Here is a 22,647-nt window from a genome sequence, read left to right as displayed (position 1 = left end):
GCCTGAGATCAGAATTATACGTATCTGGATCTCTACAGGGGCAGAAGACGCCAGTGGGCAGGTAAAGCAGAGTGGGAACGGCGGACTGATATAGGAAGATAAACAAAAGGGGGAAGGAGCCACCAGAGGCGACTGGTTGGAGAGTAATACCCCAATACGAGCGAGAGTGCCCTGCGTCTGGGGACCAGCATTAACTTGGAGACTGGTTGAAAGCACTCCAAAAGAGCAAAGGATCGCGGGGTGGGGGGTGGGGGGGGCGGATTGTGGGAATCGGGGCGGCTAGGGACAGGGGCTTAAGTCCCCGGTCCCAGGACAGCCTCCCCGGCGCTGAGGCAGAGAGTGTGCAGCGGAGAAACCAGCTCTTGGTCCCTAAGCCACCAGCACACCCGAGAATGCGTGGGCTCTAGCTCCTGTGAGGGGATGGGAGCCACGCCAGTCAGCAGAACGCCTGAGCCCTACCACAAAGCTTGAGATACGCGCACACATCCCTCATGCTCCCTTGAGTTACAAAGGCCCCGCCGGCGCTCTTTGACCCACACCATTGTTTCAAAGCCTAAGCCCCGCGCCCTAAACTCTCCCCTGACAGAGGTGCGCCAAAGCCCAGCCTGGTGCTTACAGACCAGCACCCCGTTCTCAGTGCCTGAAATGTGCTCGCAACCCATAGCCGCCTCTGAAAGAGGTGCGCGCAAGCCGGGCTCTCCCAATCCGGGCCAGTGGCAAAATCTCAGTGTGCGATCAGTGTGCTTGGAACCTCTCTGGCGGTCGGGAGCTCCCAGACAGCTGCCACTGCCTTGGCTTTGGGTACGAGCAAAAGATCCTGCGCCCCCAGGGTCTGCAACTTGGAACCTGCTCTGCCAGCGGCCAAGGGGGAACTTATTTAGGCTCTGCACCCAGACTGAGGCTTCTCTCTGAGAGGGAGATCAGGGTGTGGTTTGTTTTCCTCTAAAACTACAAAAACTATCAAAGGCGGTCAAAGTGAGAGGAAAAAAAAAAAAAAGTGAACAAGCATAAATACTGCCAGAGAACAAAAGCCTGAAAAAAAACAGTTTCCTCAGAGCCCACCCCCTTGAGGGGAGAGGGAGCAGGAGGACTTAACTCAGGAAACATTGACTGACAACCCACGTGGCAGGCCTCTCCCCCAGAAAACAAACCAAGAAAGAAAGAAAAAAAAAGAGAGAGAGAAAAAAAAAGGACTACAAGAGAACAACCACTACTTCATAGGAAAACTTGTATTGTTCACTCATTTCCACTATTCTGGTTCATTTTTTTTATTTTTTTTTACACATAGGTAATTTTTTTAACCTATTTACCATCACAGTGATCTGTACAGTACATCAAATTCCATAATACCTTTCTAACCTGAACTTTTTGATACATACACCTATGTTTTTCTTTTGCATTTTTATTTTTTGAATTCCTTTTTTTAAATTTTAGTTTAGTTTAGTCTAGTTTATTCCTTTTTATTTTTATCCTCTAATATTCATATAGAGTTAAACTTCAAAGTAATCCCCTTTCCCCAATCAATACTACCCCTATAGGTAAACCAATTTTTAATCCCCTTTATCTTAGGAAAGCTGAGTCCTTTAACAAAGATATCAAGATACATCCAGGAAGAATCAAAACAACCTTCCTCGCACACACTGAGAATTTATAAGAACTCTCCCATCTTCTTCCACCAGTGTTTCTATGTTTTTTGTGTTTGTCCTGATAGCATATAAATTTTACACTTGTGGGTCTTTTTGACGAGGTTCTTTCTTTATTTGTTTATATATATATTTTTCTCTTGTCATATACTTGTAAAGAGATGGTGGTTTATCCACACAGTGGAATAGTACTCAACAACAAAAAAGAATGAACCCAAACCACAGATGAATCTCACAATAATTATGCTGAGTGAAAGAAGCCAGACCTAAAAAGAGTACATACATTATGTATTCTGTTTATAAAATTCTGGAAATTACAAGCTAATCTATGGTAACAGCAAACAGATTCGTATTTGGGGTTAGGGGATTGCCATGGGGTGGGAAGGAAGGATTACAAAATGACACAAGGAAACATTGGGTGACTGATGCTATGTTCGTTATCTTGATTGTGGTGTTGGTTTCATGGCTGCATACATGTCAAACCTTACTAAATTATACCATTGAAATATGTTTGGTTTATTGTATGTTAATTATACCTCAATTACCAAACAAAGAAAAAATTCCACAAGGTTACTTCAGTTATATATAAAACATGATAAATTCTGTAGGACATAACCTATTTCTTTAACAAATAAATAGAAAGAAAGAAGAATTGAAAACTATAATTCAAGAGATTTAAGACACACATAAAACAATAGCATGGATGGACCCTATTTGAATCCTGATTCAAATCAACTATAAAATGATATTCATGCAAGAGTTGGGAAAATCTGAAGACCAACTGACTGAATAGTAGATGTATTGAAGAAATTACTAGTTCAACAGTAATGGCTGTTGTGTTAAAATTAAAAGCGTCCTTATCTCTTAGAAAGAAAGTATATACTCTTGGTCTAGCAATTCCACTTCACAAAATTTATCCTAAAGAAAGTATGTGGGGGGAACAAAGAACATTTCTATTTGGGAGAAGAAGAAATTTATTTCCCTATAAATCTTAATACACTGTGTGGAATAATGTTCTTTTCAGGATATATACTCTGGACTTGATATAAACATCTGCTTGACTCTTAGCCACTAAGTGCTTTGTCCTGCCAACCCTGACTCATCAGAAATGCCCAGGCCTCATGACATTGTCTTTGCTGTGAGCTTTATCAGGATAGAGTATGTGGTATGCATTGTAGAGTGTGCACTTCACAGATGGCTAACCACACCTGAACTTTTGGGGGGACATATGCATCCCATAATGTAGTTGCAGATGCTCATTTTGCTGCATGGGAAGGCTCTGGGATGGCCCTGCAAGGTGTCAGATTGTTCCTGATCTCCAAAGATCATGGTAACCACAGAATGCATGGATAATCAATCATGATATATCATATATTTATAGTACGTATGATTCCCATCATTTGGGGTATTAGTAGTTGGAAGGCCCTTGGTCATGAATGACTCATGCACTTTCTTGCCTTTATTCTCAATCATTCTTCTATGCAAAGTACTTGGTCATTTTTGGAAGTCCAGAACAGATTCCCCTGCTTGTGTCTTGGAATGTTAGATATTGGGTTGACACCTTTCAACATCCTACAGGTATTTATTTACTGCATCTTCCCCTGGCCAAGCACTGTTGCTGGGAATACAGTTGATTAAATTGTATCCCCTGCCCAACAGGAAGGCATGAGTACCATAGGTCACCTGAGGAATTCTACCTCTGTGGGATTTGACTGTCTGCCTCCCTTGGACAGTGAGAGATGCATGGTTGCAGGCGACTGTAGTACTGGGTACAAAGGAGGGACATTTCCCACCTAACAGGTGGGGGAAGCTTCTTGAGGAGGTGACACCCAAGGCTTGAGGAATGTGAGAGATTTAGCCAGGCACGATGGATAGAGAAAGCAGCATGGGTAAACAGAGGTGGAAGAGCATGATGTTCCAGCATATGGGAGAGAGATGAGGCTGAAAGAGTCGGGAGGACCAGGTCATGGAGAAGCGAACTTTACTGCCACCATGAGAGCTATGTGGTGTGGATTTCCTTTCTCCATTTGGTCAGGCATCATCTCCTCCCCATACCCCAGTCACCAGCAGCAGCCTCAAAGGCCCACAGATCTGTGCACCAAGTCACAACCCAACCCCCCTTCATCTCTCCAGGAACAAATATTTAAGCAGTACCTTTTCTGCCAACCAGGATCAGCTCACAATTAAAGCTGGATGAAAATCTGGCCCCACTGCTGATTTTGTTTTTTCAGGAAGAAAAGTGAATCTTCCTTCTGTTAGTGTATTTTCCCTAAGACATCTCACAATTGTAATTTGATCCTGCATGCATATAAATTGAATTAAACCAGCTAAAGCATTTGTTGAGTACCTTTACAGAGAAATGAACAGTGTCTCCCTAATTTGCCACAGGAGGTCTTTCCCCTTTCACAAGCATCCCTTCTCCAGGCTGCAACTGTCCTTCCTTTTGTTCCTTCTAACTGTTTCTCCCAAAACAAGAAGACCCTACAAGCTGACAGAGGCCAGTATATCAAAATTTTAATGATCTCTGGTTCTGTGATAACACACACACACACACAGTGAAAAAATTATACATGAGATGAAACTTAGCTCTGTAGGTTTTCATTGTGAATACGACAGTCATAGGAGCTCAAAGGAGAAAATGTTGAAGCAGCTATTTTTTTTTTAAACTCCTTCACTTGAAAGAATGGGAATAAGATAAGGGCTTGTATGAATGCGCGAGGCCGTTGGTGGATGTCCATATTTTATAGTGTGGTCCTCTGATGATAGGCCTTTCTTACTTTGCACTGAATGCTGTTTGGAGCTCTCACAGAAAAAGTTCTCAAAGCCTTGATGGATGAGTTTGTGTATTGGATGTGGGTGGTTTTTAAAAAAGTTCATTTGGGATTTTTATTCTTAGTGTGCTGATTTTTAACAAATGATTCAGCCCAACATATGACTAGTGAACAACATCAGACATACCTACAGCATTCATTGAATATATTAAGAATTTGAGCCTGCATTTCTTTTGAGTTGTTGAATATATTCCCAGTTGTACTTTCTTGTTTTCCCAATACATAGTTACAAACTTACTAATGGAGTTTGAATTTAATTTAAATCCTGTTTTCTGTTACTTAGAGTATTTATTTCTAGGCAGTATGTTTTGGCCATTGGCCTATATTTCAACAACTGTCACTTATATATCTTTTTTCTTTCAGATTTAATTAATACTTCCAGTTTAATTAATACTTACTCATTTAGCAACCGTTCACCTGTTTTATGTATTTAACAAACGTGTCTTCCTTACTACTTGCCAGGTGGTAAGTGCATTACATGAACTCTTTTAACCTTCATGACAACCTTACAAGGCAGGTACTGTTACTCTCCCTGTTTTACAGATGAGGCAGCTGAGGCTCAGGGAGATTGAGTCACTTGGCCAAGGTCACACAGCCAGTAAAGGATAGAGCCAGTCTGCCCTCCAGTCTGGGCCTGTAACCACCACACCATCCCACCACCTTCATTCCACATGTTTCTTCTCAAGCCCCTCCCTGTGCTGGGAACTGTGCTGGATGCAGGGACCACATGGGAGCAGACTGGTTTCTGTGCTCGGGGGGGGGGGGGGTGCCTTGGTCATCAGACAGCTGTGAGCAAAAGCACTGTAGATGTCCCTGGGGTGGTTTGGAAGCAAAGCAGGTATGTTAATTTCTAATATTCTAAAAGTTGGAAGTGTGAGATCAGGGTTTCAGCAGGGTTAGGTTCTGGTAAGAACCTCTTCAGGTTGCAAACTGCTGACCTCTCATCATACGGGTACAGGGTAGACAACAGAGAGAGGAAGCAGGCTCTCCTGTGACTGTTAGAAGAACACTCTTCTCATTCATGAGAGCTCCCCCCCTCCCCTGACGTTATCTAACCCCAGTCACCACCCAAAGGCTCCGCCTCCTAATACCCCGTTGGGGCAGGATTTCTGGTCTCAACACAGGAATTGGAGAGAGGGAGGAGTTAGAAGCATTCAGTCCCTAACAGGGAGGCAGACATTAATCAAATCCCACAGACATGAAATTACTCAGAGGAGTGAGGAGAAGCGCTGATGCTCTCAGTGTGAACAGTGAGGCAGTTCAACATAGAATCCAGGGAGAGTGTTTCTGGGAATGGAAGAGCTGAGCTAGAGAAGAATAATGAGACATTTTTTAAAGTCAAGAGTGAGGCTGGCTGGGGATCAGAGGATGCGGGGCATTCTCGGCATGGAAAAGTTGTACGTGCAAAGGCCCTGAGGTGGAAGAGAACATGGTTACCAAGGACTGAAGAGGTTGTGATGACTGCGAAGCAGGAAGCAAAGGGGAGTATTGCGGGAGGTGAGACAAGGGAGAGAAAAAGAAGGGGGCAAACCATGAGGGCCTTGCTGGTCATTGTTAAGGAATGTATTTTTCATCCTAAGGGCTGTGAGACGATACGCATTTCCCTTCCCTACCTTACCTTCCTCTAATGCACACATCAAGGAGGGGATGGAGGGAAGACAGTTAAGTGGCACCTGAAACAATTCTTTTGATAAGAGGGTGACATGGAAAGCCATGAAGAGCAGGTGACAGATGTGGAAGGTAGCTAGAAGGTAAAGCTGACCTGATAATGGTTTGGATCTGATGGGGAAAGTGCGCCACTCCCTGAGGAAGAGAGAGTCCTAGCTGTGGGCCAGACGTGGGCAAGGGACAAGTTCAGCTTCAGACATGCTGGGAGGAGAGACAGCTAAACATCTGTGGGAAGGTGGTGATTAGAGAAGACAGGCCTGGAGATGGACATTGGCCAATCCCTTGTAGATAAAACAGGCAGATGTCCATAGGGGTAACTGAGTTCCAGGAGCGGGGGAGAGTTACAAAGGGAGAGAAGTCCCGTGGGGTTGCAGCATTTTGCAACCCCACCAAGGAGGATGATGGTTTGCAAGGGTGTCTGAGGAGGCTGAGAAGTAGGAGGGAACCAGAGCAGTCTCTGTCCCAGAAGACAGGAGCGAAGAAGGGTCAACACACTTCATGCTACAAAGAGGTCTTATTGGTTGGAAAGTGCAAAATCACATCTGTGGGGTTCAGAGTGACTTTTCTGTGAGAATGCTTTTACTGCAATAGTAGCATTGATTGCCAGCTGGATTGGAGAGGATGAGAGAAGAGAACTGGAGATGTTAGTGGACACGGTCTTGGGAATGGCCTGCTCCAGGCGAGGTGGGGTTTAAATGTACAAGAGCAAGGAGGAAAAGCAAGCAGACTAGCAGCCCCGGGGGAGCACGTGTGCCCTGTGCGAAGAGGGGAATAGCCATACCTTCTGAATTCATAGGGGAAGCTGCAAATAGGAATGTTCATATGTAAAAGATTTTTTTTTAAAGATTTTATTTATTTATTTGACAGAGAGACAGAGATCATAAGGAGGCAGAGCAGCCGTCAGAGAGAGAGAGAGAGAAGGGGAAGCAGGCTTCCTAGTGAGCAGGGAGCCCAATGCGGAGCTCGATCCCAGGACCCTGAGATCATGACCTGAACTGAAGGCAGAGGCTTTAACCCACTGAGCCACCGAGGCGCCCCTGTAAAAGATTATTGATTGCTGCATTGTTTGTGATTATAAAATAGGGGAAACTAAGGATTCAAGTGTAAGTGAATATTCAACTCTAATAAATAGGGTTCTTTTTCCAGATTCTTGGGCTGTCAATTCTGAAACCACTTCCTTTGTATACTAGGACTAAGTGATAAAATCTAGTGGATAATCAAAGTCAGGCTTCTCACTGTTGCAAGACTGAGTGACAGAGGGAAAATAGAAATATCTAGGGATGGGACGTAGGAATTGAAGGTATCGGTGTGAGGAGTTCACGGAGAGAAAAGATAGTTGAACAGACAGACAGACATTTCTGTCAGTGTGTATGCAGACACACATACATTTTATTTTATCCCTGTCTGCTGAGAGGGTCTAGAAATAATAATATCCCAAGAAAATAGTACAACCTACCATTCTAATCTTGGTTTCTAAATACAATCCTATCCGCCAAAGGGCTCTTTGGAAAAAAATGGTTGATTCTGGGGAGGGGGCAGGGAAAGTATAAGCTGAACTTGAGTAACTTAAGGAGCCAAAAAAAAAAAAAAAATTGCTCACATAATGGGAACATAGCAGAAGCATATAGGAACCAGCTTGATGGGGTTACCACTGATAAAAATCTAGGACAATTTGAGCATAAAAATAAAGAAGTAAAGGGTTATCACTCATTGAGTAAAGTACCAGTCCATTAATCTAATCCATTAATCTAAACTGATATAAATCAACTAAGTTAGTTAAACGAACAGACAGATAAAGGAAGAGACAAGATAGCTCTTTCTTACAGCGGAATGCTGACTAATAAATGTAGAAGGAATGATAGAGCTAGAAAATCACGATTTGGCAACCACGTGATAATGGATTGAAGTAAGAATCGTTCACAGGTTCTAAAACGAATGGGTTGACGTAAGATATTTACATACTCACAAAGTAACTCCTGACATAGACTTACTGATCAGAAAAGAGGAAATCCTAACTTTATCGCAGAGGAATGCAGCAGACACTGCCTTAACCAACGGATCCACGCTGACCTCGATGGGAGGGAACATAAAGACACAGGTGTTTCCAGACCTGATGTGCTGGGAAGGGCGCCCCATCGCCACTGCGTTGTGCCCACCAGGAGTGCATGCCCCACATGCACGTCACACACACAAAGCTAGGGTAAGAGATAGGCTGCCAAATAATTAGCCTGTATAAAATGTCAGTGTCGTGAAAAGCAGACCAAAGGGCTATTCTAAATGCAGGAAGAGCTAAAGAGATGACAACTGAATGCAGTCTACTGATCGTGGGTTGATTATTACTATAAAAGACATCAGTGGAAGTTTGGTGAAATAGGAATTAGGTCTGTAAGTTAAAGAACAGTACTGCATCAATGTTAACTTCGTGATTCGTGTTATTGTAGCATTTAAATGTATAAATGTAAAAGAATATATATATTTTTTTATATATGTATAAATATATGTTTATATATTTACATATAAATGCAAAAGAATGCAAAACATACTAAAATATTTAGGAACACAAGGACATCACATCTACAGTTTACTCATCTGGTTCAGAAAAAAAATGTGTGTGTGTGTATTTGGCAAGAGAGAGAGAAGGATAAAGCACGTGTGGTAAATATTACCATTGGGAAATCTGGGTGATGTGTATATGAAAATTCTTTGTAATATTCTTGCTATTTCTCCTTAAGCCTGAAATTCTATCGAAATTAAAAGTTTTTTTAAACAAACCTCTAAAATATTAAATACTGGCTCATCGAATATAAAAATAATTAACCCTCTGTGGACCAAGCAGGACATGCCTGTCACGGGCAGATTCAGGCTGCAGTTGACTGATTTTCGGCCCCTCTGGTGGTGGTCCTGTGGGATAAGGAGGGACTAGAAACCTAAGCCCAAGTAGATGGACTGGCCCTAGGCTGTGGCTGTTGTTAACTGGGGGTCAAACAGGCAGGACAAAGGTAGAGATGGGGACACTTCCCTGTGTGGCTTCTCTTCCCTTCCAAGATAGGTGGCATGGCCCCCAGCTGAAAGTGACAGCTGCTGGGAGTTCGGAGGCTTGAGGAGGGAAGATGGCGGCTGTGTGATAGGAGACCACCTGGGCCAGAATCTCACCTTCGTGGAGGGCGTGTGGCTAGTCCATTGGACTCAGCACTGCGAGAGGCCTCAGGGATGGCTTCTCCCAGTGGTTTTGGTCACTCTCAGACAACCACAGAAAAAGAGGGTAGCTGGGTTCAACCAGGGAAGGAATTTGTTAGCTGGGTGTAGTGGAGGTATGCAGGGGCACGGGGCTCTGGGTATTGCCATGAGCATCCTTGAAAGGGCTGACCTGAGATCCCAGGTGATCGAAAGTGAGTTGCAAAAGAAGAGGGGAGGTGGGCAGGGCAGGGTCAAGAGTGACTGGAGAGCCTAGCAAGGGGGGTGCACAGTTTTATCAGAGAGGGTGGAACATGTGTCTGCCGAGAGCTGAAGCGATGGATTGGTGACTAGCTGTCTTGGGGATAACATGGCCCAGTGCACAAAGGAACCCACACAGGGCTTCAGGGCATGGAGAACAGTTTGCTAATGAGGGACAGAGAGCCAGTAGTGTTAGAACTTGGAAACGGCATCCCAGTTACGGCCAGACTATAGATGGAGAGGATCTCAATGTGCTGATATGACCATGGTTTTACACACTGGTAGACAGAAGCTACAAGAGGTGGGTGGAGGTACAGGGGAATGTGCTGTTATGGAGCGCAGAGTAGAGGGGGCAGCTGAGTCAGGGCAGCAAAGTAAAGAAGCTTGGGAAAATGACCACTAGGTAGAGGAGCCTTATAACGTGCAAACCTCCAAGTACAGAAGGATTTTCCAAAGATGGAGGTACTTTGAGTCCTACTCCTGAGAACATGGGAATCTGATTGGACAAGCCAGGGAAGCTGGGATGAGAAGAAGCACCAGAGTAACAGGAAGTTTTGGGTGTCATGATGAAAGGAGACTGTGGGAGTACAAGGACTAGAATGCAGGGGGTCATGTTATCCCTCCCTAGCAAGACAGGGAAACTGAGGCTTGGAGAGGTTGTCAGTGCCACAGCTCCTACATAGGGAGCTGGAGCCTGAACCCAGGCCTCAGCCCCCAAGGCTAGTGTTCTCTCCTCCCGGTGCTGCAGAGACGCAGCGGCAGGCTTGTGCAAGGCCTCAGGAATGACAAGTCTCAAACCCAGATTCGGTGAGAGCAGAAAGTCTGGGTGGTCCGGCTGGAAGTGGGGAAGCGGTCGGGGCTTGACCTTGGAGTCTGAAATGCCAGGTAGGGAAGGTGGACTTTAAGATGAAGGGACTCATTCAGATCTCTCCCAGGTGGTCAGTGGATGTCTAATAGCTTAAGTGTCAACCATGGAGGGAAACTTGGCACAGGGATTCCCCCAGAGAACCTCTGGTACAGCAACTGCTGGAACGCCCCAAGTTCCCTGCACTTGGGTAGCTCAGACCGCCGTCTAGTGCCGGGACTGTTGACAGAGCGTTCAGGCCACCATCTGCAGGACCAGCAGGACTCAAACCGGGGACAGGTGCGCAGCCCCATACAACAACTCCTGGCAGCAAGCTGGCCCCGGTGCATTTCCCACCTCACCGTGAGACCCTGTCAGATGCCTGGATAAGGTTTTCCTTCATTGGCTATTACCTGCCTGCTTGTCTGGAAACTACCGAATAGGGAAGTGACTACTCAGTGAACTCTTGCTGGCTCTGAGCACTCAGAAACTAAATTGTAGGCTCTATTCCCAGAGTTCCCCTGAATTCAGAGTCCCAAACTATAGTCCAGAGTTTATCCTTTGTGCTTCTATAATTGACGAAATGGATGCCTCCAGAAGGAAGAACACTAGTTTTCTAGACACATGGAGCAGAAATGAGCGCATGTCTGCTATCAGCCAAATCTCTGCCCCAGCCTCGGCAGGGTCCAGGAGGCCGTACCTGTGCCTGGCAGCCTGTCTAGCACGCACACTCCTCCCAGCCCTGCTTGCCACTCAGCCACACTCGGCCCTGACTTGGCTCTGGGTCCTCAGATTCTCATCTCTATTTCTGCTTTCCCTCAGATGCCACAACGCACAAGAGAAAGCGTTGCAGAGGAGTGAGCCATAGAGGGGACACTGCTCCCTTCCCTCGGACGACAGGGTCACAGAAAGAGCACTGGGTTTGAAGTCAGCCTTGGTAGCAATCCCACTCGCTCAGGCATGACCTTGGCAGCTTATTCCACCCCCTTTAACCTGTGTGTCCTCAATGGCAGCAGGGGCTCAACAGCAGCAGGAGAATAACATCTCCTAACTTTTGCAAGGTTATTTATTACAAGGCTTCAACGAGATAATGTATGTGGCGTGTCTAGCCCACATGACACATCCAGTGCACCTTTCAGTCTCCCCACTTGCATCCTGAGCAGCCCTTGACCCAGGGCTGGCTGAAAGCAGTTCACATTCCTGTGGCCATGACCAGACAGGTTAGTGTCATGTTCTCATATCTATGCATAGGGGAGAGAAAACCACAAAAAACGGTTTCTCCTGTTTTCTTTAGTCCTTTCTTGATATTTTATGATGTTATTTCCTAACGATCCTGCCCCACATGTTTGTGGCATCCCAGATTAAATTGCATCGTAAAGATAACAACCCAGTTGAAAGCCTTGTCCTTTTTTTCCCTTTGGACAACCTTGAGGAGGGGAAGAGTACTTTATGGCTCCCAGGTTTCCCTCTCAGCAACTTGCATTTTAAATTGAGGCATATTTATTGCAATATCATTTACACCAGCAGTTTTCTGGGTTAAATACAAATATCTGATCATTGTCCAGTGTGATGCACATCACTTGTGCTTACCCCTGTGACTTTAATTTTGATTCTCCATTACACAGTGAATAGAGGATTCAGTGCATCATGATCAGGAGGTACAAGACAATCTGAGATAAGGGGGGAAATTAAACTCTAATAATTCTGTTTAAGGCAGTGACAGCCCAGGTTTTGGGTCTTCAGGGCTTCCGGAGACACCATGAGAGCACCAGTAAGTATTATATAAGCTCAGCGTGTTACTTTAATCTTGGGCTCACACAGACGTTTATTAATCAAATAGAGTGATTTTAATATATATTCATGGGCAATTCTCCAGCCTGGCCTGAAAAACTGTTTATTTTCACATTTCTAATTTAAGAGATTTTTCTGGAAGAGATAGACTTAAGAATGTTGAATTACTCTGGCAATTGTTTTGAGCCAAGATCATTTTCTCTTTCTCATGTGAGGCTTCAGGGGCTTGAGGCCACACAAGTGTTACATTCCCAAGTCTTTTAGAAAGAGGTACTTTTCCGATTTACTAACAAATCAGCATTTTCTTCATCTGTCTGCCTGGAAATGTCGCTTCAGTGAAACAGATCCTGGAAGGGTCTCTGAGAGGGAGGTCTCCATGGCTGGTACTCTCCTACTGGACTTGGCTGCACCAGGGTAGGGGTGAAGAGCCCTTCCCCAGTGAATGTGCTTTGTATTGAGGCCCTCAGACATTTTTCTGGTTTCCATTCTGCCTCACTAGTGTGCACATAAAGGACTCCATGAAAAATGGGAACCATTATTTGTGTCTTCATTAACTACAAGACACCTCTTCCCGGCTTTCCATCCCCTTCCCCCAGTCAGATACAAAAGGTACAAAATCAATGGTTTTTATTTATTTTTTTGCTTATTTAGTGTAACTGTCTTATTCCTCAAAGAGCTGAAGTTGCAAATCACATATCCAAGAAAGGACTGCTATTTATATAAAGAATTCTCAATGTTTAACCATAAAAACAGCAACAGTCCAGTTAGGAAATAGGCAAAAGACACCAAAGAAACATTTCACCAAAGAAGATATTCATGTGGCAGATAAGCACATGAAAAGATATTTAAAATGTTAGCTGTTAGAAAAAGCAACTTTAAAACCACAGTAAGGTACTGTGACACACCCATGACAATGGCCTAAAAGAAAAAATAATGACAGCAAGTGCTAGCAAGGTTGCAGAGAAACTGGACCTCTCATACTTGCTGGGGGGAATGTAAAAATGGCCCAACCACCCTAGAAAACAGTGTAGCAATTTTTTACAACTAAACAGGCAACTACCATATACCCAGCAAAGGTACTTCTGGGCATTTATCCCAGAGAAAGGAAAACTTTCTTTCACACAAAAACCTGTACACCAATGTTCATTGCAGCTTCCTTGACAATAGCTAAACACTGGGAAAAACCCAGATGTCCTTCAAGGGGTGAACAGTTAAACCTTGATACATCCATACTAGAGAATATTATCCAGTAATAAAAAGAAACTATACACCCAACAACTTTGATGAATCTCCAGGGAGTAATGCCGAGGGAAAAATGCCAGTCCTAAAAGGTTACATAGTATAGGACTCCATTTATATAACATTCTTGAAATGACTAAATTATATAAATGAGACTATATTAGAGGTTGCCAGGGGTTGGGGACAGGGCTTGAGAGGAGGGAAGTGGGTGTGGTTATAAAGGGCAACCAATGTGGTGAGGGAGTGGTTACATAGCTCAGCTGTGGTAGTTAAATGCAGCCTACAGGCGGGATGAAATTTCAGGGAGCTAAAAACACATGCTCAAATGAATGCATGTAGAATGAATGAAATGTGAATAAGACAGATGCGTTCTCCCAATCCCAATGTCCTGGTTGTACTGTACTGGAACAGGGCAAGATGTTACACTGGGGGGAGCTGGATGAAGGGCAGATGAGATCGCTCTGTATTATTTCTTAAACCACATATAAATATCTACAGTTTCCTCAGGACACCTACGTGGCACAGTCAGTTAAGTATCCAACTCTCGTTTTTGGCTCTGGTCATGATCAGCAGGTTGTGAGATCAAGCCCCACGTCAGGCTCCAAGCTCAGTGCAGAGTCAGCTTGAGGTTCTCTCTCCCTCTCCCTCTCCCTACACTCCCACTTGCTTGTGCATGCTGTCTCTCTCAAATAAATAAATAAATCTTTAAAAAAATAAATCTACAATGATCTCAAAATTAAAAGTTTAACTTAAGTTCAATTTAAGTTTAATTAAAATGGTGGGTGCCTGGGTGGTTCAGTGGGTTCAAGCCTCTGCCTTTGGCTCAGGTCATGATCCCAGGGTCCTGGTATTGAGCCCCACATCGGGCTTTCTGCCTAGCAGGGAGTCTGCTTCCCCCTCTCTCTCTCCACCTGCCTCTCTGTCTACTTGTAATCTATGTCAAATAAATAAATAAAATCTTTTTAAAAAATATGAAAAAATGGAAACCACAATGTATTAATGTAAGAATGGGTGGAAGTTAAGTGAGGAAGGAACACTGTCCTTCAGTGGACCTGTTCTAAGTGCAGGACTGGGGGATTCAAATACAGTCACTTCATCCGCAAAATGTTCCTGTGACCAAATATTAATATTCCCATTCACAGGATAAGGAAACTTGAGGCTTGGAGAGGTAAAACATTTTGCAGGAGACCTCCCCAGCAAGGAAAGGACAAAGCCCCAATCTCTTAGATCTCAGTGCTCTTACCATCTTGCCATGGGGGACCCCATCTCTGTAGCAGACCTTTTTGTCTCTCCCGGCTGCTGCTGCTATACCAACCAGTCGGGCCTAACCCTCAACTCCCATAGCTCCAGGGTTAATATGCCGGGACCTGCAACCATCTTTGTCCTCCAGTGGGAAGCAAAGATTATTCAGAGTCAGACACGAGCCTTTACCTTCTTTGCTAAGCAGATGATAAAGAGAACTCATGCAAAGAGCATTCAGAAAACCCAGGCCAACATCAGATAAAACAGTAAGTAACACTCCCAACAGTACAAAGGGCATTAATTAAAACAAGTTGGAAAGATGTGTCTGTATAAATATTTTTGAAGACAACCTTGTCGAGAAAGAATTAGACCTTGGGGAGATTTATGAATTACTGATAATGATAGGGAAAATAAATCTTAGGAAGACAAAATCATTTAAGAATAGATTCTGTAAACTGATGAGATTGGTCCCTTCCAGCAGGTAGATAGGAAAGGAGTGGAAAGAATGGGGGCATGGGAACAGGATGAAAATTAGAGCGAGAGAGGAGAGACCCTTCTCTGACTCAAAATCACATACCAAAGTAACGGAATATACCATTAAAATCAGCCTGGATGAAAGGGGAACCGAAGATGAAGTACAAATGGTAACAAACAGCCTTACTTTACTACAAAGGAGTAGACAGCCCCACTGGAGGCAGTGGGAAAGCAAAAACTTGGAAAGCAGCAGTCTAACTGGATACTGGGAGGCTGAAGCCAAAAAAAAAAAAAAAAAAAAAAAGGGATACCTAAGTACTGTTCTCTAGTTAGAACATCTATTTTCCATGGGGATGGAAGTGAGCAATTTTGAAGCTACTTTATGTAAATAACAGGAACAAGCAAATGGCGTTGTGGATGGTAGAGCCTGGTTTCTCACTGTTGAAGAGAGAAGTTCCAATAAGGAAAAGAAGGGAGCTGGAATGAACCCTGTGGTGCTGGATTGGAACTGGAGGGTTCAGTATGAACTCAGGGTTTTTAATGTCTACACAGGAGGGATTCTTATAGAAGGACGTACAGAGGGGGGTGTTGATGTGTTTGTGTTTCATAATTATACGGTATATAATTATAATGTCTAATGTATAATTTCCTAGTTTTCTGTCTTCTGAGAGATGCCTAGAAACCACAAAACCCCAGTAGCATTGAGCACAACTCACCTTCTTGGTTTGTAAATACTGTTCAGTTTAAAAAAAAAAAAAAGCCTGGTCTTTTTGGAGAAACGTGGGATTCCTGAGTTGGGACAGAGGACAAACAAGATGAGCCTGAATATCTTGGGGTCCCAGAAAGCAAGAACGTGGTTAATAAATGATGGAATCATGTCAGAAAGACACCAGAGCCAATTTAAAGGATGTTCCATTGGGCAAATCTGGGATAATTTGAGAAATAATATAAATAATGATAATGGATTACACCCTGCAGAATAAAATAAATATCCGTGAGTCCATAGGGATATAAATAAATGATTAAATGAGTAAATGAATAGACACAGCAGAAAGGACAGTTCCTCCTTATGGTAGAATTCTAATGAAAGCTGGGGAAGGAATGCTGGAAATAAAATATGGCCGTTTGGCGAACATCATGGTAATGGTTGTTGCAGACCAGTTTCATTGATGTTTGCTAAAATTAGTGGGCAAAAGTATGATGGAAATGGGATATTTGTGTAGTCTCAAAGTATTTTCCCATAACATGCTTATTATTTACAGATACAGGGGAAGATAGTAACATAACAGTAGAGAACTCTGACAGACATCACCTCAACCAGGTATCAATGGTAGCACCACCAGAACCAAGACAAAGCAATGGCTGGCATCCTGGACAGGATGCACTGAGAAGGGGTACAATATCGTCTCTGAGGTATTCTTGCTGAGGGGCATAAATTCCATCCAATGGAGAGAAAACCTCAGACGAACCAAACTGATGGATGTTCCATCCAAAAACACTGGCCAGTACTTTTCTCCAGGATCCAGGTCATGAGATACTGAAGAGTTGTCCCCACTTAGAGGAGAATAGGATTCAGGACAGTTACATGCAATGTGGGATCCTGGATTGGACTCTAGACCAGAGCAAAACAATCCAGGGGAATTAGGAATATAGTCTCAAGATTTGTGCATCATGGGGCACCTGGGTGGCTCAGTGGGTTAAAGCCTCTACCTTCAGCTCCGGTCGTGATCCTGGGGTCCTGGGATCAAGCCCCACATTGGGCTCTCTGCTCCACGGGGAACCTGCCTTCTCCTCTCTCTCTGCCTGCGTCTCTGCCTACTTGTGATCTCTGTCAAATAAATAAATAAATAGATAGATAGATAGATAGATTCGTGCATGATGTGAATGGTAACTTCCTGGTTTAGATGGTTGTGCCACCATCCTCGGAGATGTTAACGTGAGCAGAAGCTGAGTGAAGGATGTGGGAAGTCCTTGTACTGTCCTTGCTAAGTACTTTGCAACTTCGTTGAGTCAAAAATTATTTCAAAAAAAAAAAGTTGAAATACATCAAACTACAAAGGTTATATCGAGATTGTTACCGAACCAGTGAATCAAGTTCATGTTTAATTGTATCCCATGAAACCAAAATAATAGTACTACTAGTACCTTTGAATGGCTCCTTACACTTTACAGTGTTCTTACTTGCATTCTGTTACTGAGGCCTCAAACAAGCATTATTTCCGCCCAACCCTGTTTTAGAGATGAAGAATCTTGATCTAAGAGGTCCTGGGTATAATTAAAACAAGGACAGATCACAGAGACAAGCAGAACTTCAAAACCAAATACACCTGCATCAACGTCCCAGCACTGCCATTTCCAGCCTGGTACAACCTTGGCCCCCAGCAGAGCAACCTCCAGGGCATGATAGCAGCTGCCTTTTGGGACTGTTGTGAGGATCTAAACCCTATAAACATTCTGCACAGAGCCGGACACACCCTTGGCACTTACTAAGCAGCAGGGGATGAGCATGGGATTTTGGAGCCGGGGCACTTCCGCACACAGTCCAGCAGCCTTGCCCACCCAATACCGGAGTCAGAGCAGCCTCAACTGTGGTTCTGGCCCCTCTGCAGACACTGCAGGGGCGGGAGGTACGGCTTATACTGAAGGGATCCATCTCTTTGCAAAACAAAGGTGAATGTCTGTATTATGTAGACTATCGATATAAATGTGCACATATTAATATATTTTTAAGAGTTAACAATAGGTACATTCGCAAAGTGATCATTTCTAATATGGGTAAGTCTAAGGAATGAGCTAGGATGAGGAGGAAGGAGGGTCAGTCCCTTGGCAGGCACCCTCTGCACCACCCTCAGAATTGTCCCGTCTGTGCCCAGTTCTTTCGCTGTCTGTGAAGTGCTTGGAAACTTAAGCTCTTTGCACTATCTTTTCTGGTGGCCCATTGGGGACTTCATGCAAGATAAGCTGTAGACTAAGGGACAGGAGGAATGGCATGGCCTTGCCCAGTGCCCTGCACACCGCAGCCGCTCATTGCATACATATGTCGCAAATGTGGCCTAGAGGGTAGTCATCTCCATCATGTTTTGCACCAAATGGCTTCGCACTTGGTGGTCTTTCAGTGTTGGAATTCAGTTGACTTAAATCTCATCTCAGAAATTAGTCCATGAGACAAATCATGCATAATCAACAATATCCTTGAACGTTCCTGTAAATCACTCCATGCAGGCTGACGTGTGCACAGCTGATATTATTATACTGCATATCTGTGTAGACAGCATGTAGACAGTGTGTTACCAGTGTCCAATTTTGGTTAAGATCATGAACCCTGGAACCAGAATGCCTCGGTCCTACCGCAGTGCTACAATTAATTCGCTCAAGAACCCCTACTTCACAGTTTGTACATCAGAAAAGTGGGACTGACAATCACACTTCTTCCATAGGGGAGTCATAAGCATTAAAGGGGTAATATGTGTAAAGCCTTTAGCTCAGTTCTCAACACTCTGTTAGTCCTCAGTACATGCCCTCCACCATCATCATTATAATACATGTATATATGTATGATATATGCAACAGTGCATACATAAAATACCTTTTTAAATTAACTTAATTATGTAAACTGTAATATATCCTTAAAGTTTTTTTCTGCTGTGACTCCTCTCCCCTTCCCCCACCCCCAGACTAGGTCCGCGAGCAGTAACAAGTCTCATTTTGTGCTGGTTTTATTTATTTATTATTATTTTTTAAAGATTTTATTTATTTAAGAGAGAGAGAGATCGCAAGAGAGAACACAAATGGGGAGGAGAGGGAGAAGCAGATTCCTGATGAGCAGGGAGTCCAGCATGAGGCTCGATCCCAGGACTCTGGGATTGTGACCTGAGCCGAAGGCAGATGCTTACCCAACTGAGCCACCCAGACGCCCTTTGCGCTGGTTTTAAAGTCCCTCTGTGGTCTCCACGGGGCTATCACTGCTCCTGAACGAGCTCAAGTCCGGCTTCCACGGTTCTGAAATCAGATTGCGGCTGAATCTTCCCATCACATAGGTGGATGTGACAGATCTATGTGACATGTTTTACTCTAGTCACAGAGATAATTGAGGTACGCCTGCCTTGGACTTGAGATCCTATTTAGACTCTAGACAGTGGGCCCCAAGATTCCACTGTGACACCGTGTCTGGTTCCACTTGATGCTTATTGGGATGTCCCAGTAACCCAGAATAAGTATGTGCAATTATATCCAGCCTTCCGACCTTTGACTACAACCTGAAATAAGGACACTGTTGTTTGTCCCCTCTTCAGTCTGAACACTAGAAGGATAGTGGCCACAGCGGGTGCAGTGGTGGTGATGGCTGCCCCAGTGGCAGCGGTGGTAATAGCATAGATCATGGTGCAATAATGACCATGGTGTTAATTGCTCATGGTGTGGTGGTGGTGGTGGTGGTGATGGGACTGAGTATGGTGTTGGTGAGGACGTGGATCTTATCGGTCCTGGTATGATGGTGGTGGCACTGCCAACGTGGTGGTAGTGGTAGGGATTGTGGTGTTCATCAGAAATGCTGATCGTGATTTGATGATGGTAGCAGTGGCGGTGACCAAGTAGACTATGATTCCATAATTCTCATTGGTACTTAAACCCTGATGTCAAGGTGGGGAAGTCTGTATTTGAGGAAGCTCTCCCCAAGTGATGTGCTATATATCTCCACTTGTAAAACACTTCCTAGGCCTGGGTCTTAGGAGCAGTTCTCCTAAATCAGTGCAGCCTGATCCCTCTGCCATAACTTGCCAGTGGAGTTAACTGTGTATCTCATGAGCTGTGGTCCTCTGAATACCCACCCAGCAGACGGTTCCATGCCACCTAAATGTGCTTGGTACATCCTGAGCTTTCTGTGCCCTTCTTGGACACTGACTGTGCACATCCACAGGTTAGGGGCTTCTAAAGGATCTCCAGTCTCCAATAAGACCTTCACTTCGTCTACCCTGGTATTTCCAAAGCTTCCTTGACCACTGAACCCTTTGCGGGGTTGGGGGGTCGTGCTTGCTGGTAGGTGCCTATAAATTACACAGAACAGCGAGAGAAACACTAATCTAAACAACTCTTGGAATGAAAAGAAAAATAAAACTTTTAGGAAATATGTTCCCCCCAGAGGGACTAATTTCTTAGTGCTTGGTGAGAATGGTTAGCTTTCGGTTAGTTTTGCAACTCTAAATTCTGTCCTAGATGGCAAATGGAAGAAGGTCATCTACAACTTACATAATCAGAACTGACCGATGAATACATCAAACAAGTAAATGAAGGGTATTATTAGAAACAAACCTCAAAAGTGAAATTGCATTAAACCCCATCAAACATCGACGACCTAGGACGTCCTTCCTCTTGTCACTAAATTTTTTTTTTCCTGAAATACAGCTGACTTTATCCTTTTATTCCATACTCATAGGTCATTTAGTCGTTACAGCAAAGCGGTCCTTCTTTACTTCCGAGCCCAGTGCTGGGTTAATAAAAGATCCTGCATAACTGAGGTTATGCTCAGTGCCGCCCGGTAGCTCTCCATGTGTGTCTCATAGTCTCATAGTCACCCGGGGTTGCTTGGGAAGAATCAAAGTTTCTAAGCCTCCCTGCCAGAGAGCAGGTCCAGGTACAGCCCAGAATATGCATTTTTTTTAACAAAGACATCAATCAGGGCAGACTCGCTTTGAGAAATATCAGGAAAAATGCTGGTGTTAACATGCTGTCTTCCTCCTCTTCCCCCTCATGTCAATCTTAGGAAGAATTCTTGTTCCTGTCGCAGCTGGAGGAGCAGCCCTGCTGGTAGAGGTGGGCTGACAGGCTGCTCAGGTCTCTTCCCTAACGCTGCGCCTGTTAACCTCAAGGGCAAAGCCCGCAACCCCACCAGGTATGCTTATCGAATGAAGAAAACTGCTTCCTCACTCTTCTCGTGAGTCCTTCCCACTCACTGAGTGATCGTTAGTCGTAACACGAATAATGCAAAAAGGCAGCCAAGCAATTTATATTTTATCCATAAAATTAAGCCCTGTGTTTCACCACAGCATTTAACTCCGTGACCTATTTTATTGAATCCCTTAGCAGATCTTGGACAGTTCCCTTGAGTGTAAATTACCATGAAGGTAAATTGAAAATGTATCAAGAAATGGGCAAGGATATTAGTGCAGAATCAAGGAGTCATCAAGCTTCAGTTGTTCTGAAGACTTTTTTAAAAAGTCTCTTTTCAGTATCGTTAGAGTAGAAAGAATTGATGTGATTAATAAGGCTTTACCTTTCTTAGGTCACCACGTGCCTTCTGCGGCATCCATAACTCAGTTCAGAGGTCCCGTCCTCCAGAAATGGCTCCACCTGCTCAGAGCCTCTTCTGGGCTCCTCGTGTACCTCTGCACTCCACAGACCACCTTGTGGGGGCTGTCTCTCCCAGGAGTGAACCTTGGAGCTCCCACAGTATTCCTCTCAGGATTTGCAGTGCTGGTACACGCCCTGGCTCCAGGTCCATGCCAGGCTGCCACCTACATGAATGCACGTGGTTCCCTCTTGCCTTTAGAAGAAGGGAAATGGTGTTTGTCATGGAAACGAGGGCCAGGTCGGGGAAATTCAGATTCCGCGGATATTTCTAGTGTCCCCTTCCACCCCACTGGACTTTGTCTTCTGCATTAGCGCAGTTGATTTGCGTAAAGAGACTGAAAACAGAGAGGTGAAATCATATTCCCCAAGTCACACAGCTCATAAGCAGCTGAACAGAGTCTTCATCACTCAGGTTGGCCTCAGCCTACTCACTCGCCCTCAAGTTCCTGCCACTACAAAACCTGTCTTTTTTTTTTTTTTAAGATTTTGTTTATTTGACAGACAGAAATCATAAGTAGACAGAGAGGCAGGCAGAGAGAGAGAGAGGAGGAAGCAGGCTCCCTGCTGAGCAGAGAGCCCGATGCGGGACTTGATCCCAGGACCCTGGGATCATGACCTGAGCCGAAGGCAGCGGCTTAACCCACTGAGCCACCCAGGTGCCCTACAAAACCTGTCTTAAGACCACAGTTGTGAGGGGCATCTGGGTGGCTCAGTCATTTAAGCATCTGCCTTCAGCTCAGGTCGTGATCCCAAGGTTCTGGGATGGAGCTCCACATCAGGCACCCTGCTCAGTGGGGAGCCTGCCTCTCTCTCTCTCTCTCTGTCTACCTGCCTCTCCCCCAGTTCATGATCTCTCTCACACCTCTCTCTCTCTCTCTTGCAAAAATAAACAAATAAGATCTTTTTTAAAAAGAGCACAGTGGTGGCGTATGGCCCAGGACTAGTAATTCATCAGCGGGAAATGAGGCTGCCTCTCACACACCGAGATTCCACATATGGAGGCTGCCCACTGCCGTGTTTCGTGCGGCATTCCCATGACGCCTTCAGCAGACTGCACACCAAGCCCGGAGTGCCTGATTACAACCAGCCCCCACTGCCTCTTCTCCCATATATAGTGCCTGTTGGATCTCAGGCC

The 22,647-nt window shown here is 44.5% G+C and overlaps 1 protein-coding gene across 11 annotated transcripts in view; it reads left to right on the top strand.

Annotated features, from left to right (window-relative positions):
• Positions 1–22,647, top strand: part of NMNAT3 (nicotinamide nucleotide adenylyltransferase 3) — a 125,582-nt gene that overhangs the window by 75,611 nt on the left and 27,324 nt on the right. Inside the window, exon 2 of one of the 11 annotated variants that reach the window (XM_059162783.1) lies at positions 20,926–21,054. The exons of 8 other annotated variants lie outside the window; for them this stretch is intronic. Coding sequence is in view for 1 of the 3 variants with exons in the window: in XM_059162778.1 (XP_059018761.1) it covers positions 4,899–4,939 (41 nt within the window). In the remaining 2 variants the exon portion in view is untranslated. Of the gene's footprint in view, positions 1–4,841; positions 4,940–20,925; positions 21,055–22,647 lie in introns of those variants that run through there. 2 more of the 11 variants (XM_059162778.1, XM_059162785.1) reach the window with 2 other exon arrangements.

The sequence above is a fragment of the Mustela lutreola genome, chromosome 2 (genome assembly GCF_030435805.1).
Source record: "Mustela lutreola isolate mMusLut2 chromosome 2, mMusLut2.pri, whole genome shotgun sequence".
Classification (NCBI taxonomy): Eukaryota; Metazoa; Chordata; class Mammalia; order Carnivora; family Mustelidae; genus Mustela; species Mustela lutreola.
The sequence above is the reverse complement of the archived record's forward strand: the minus strand, read 5'-3'. Positions and strand labels throughout refer to the sequence as shown.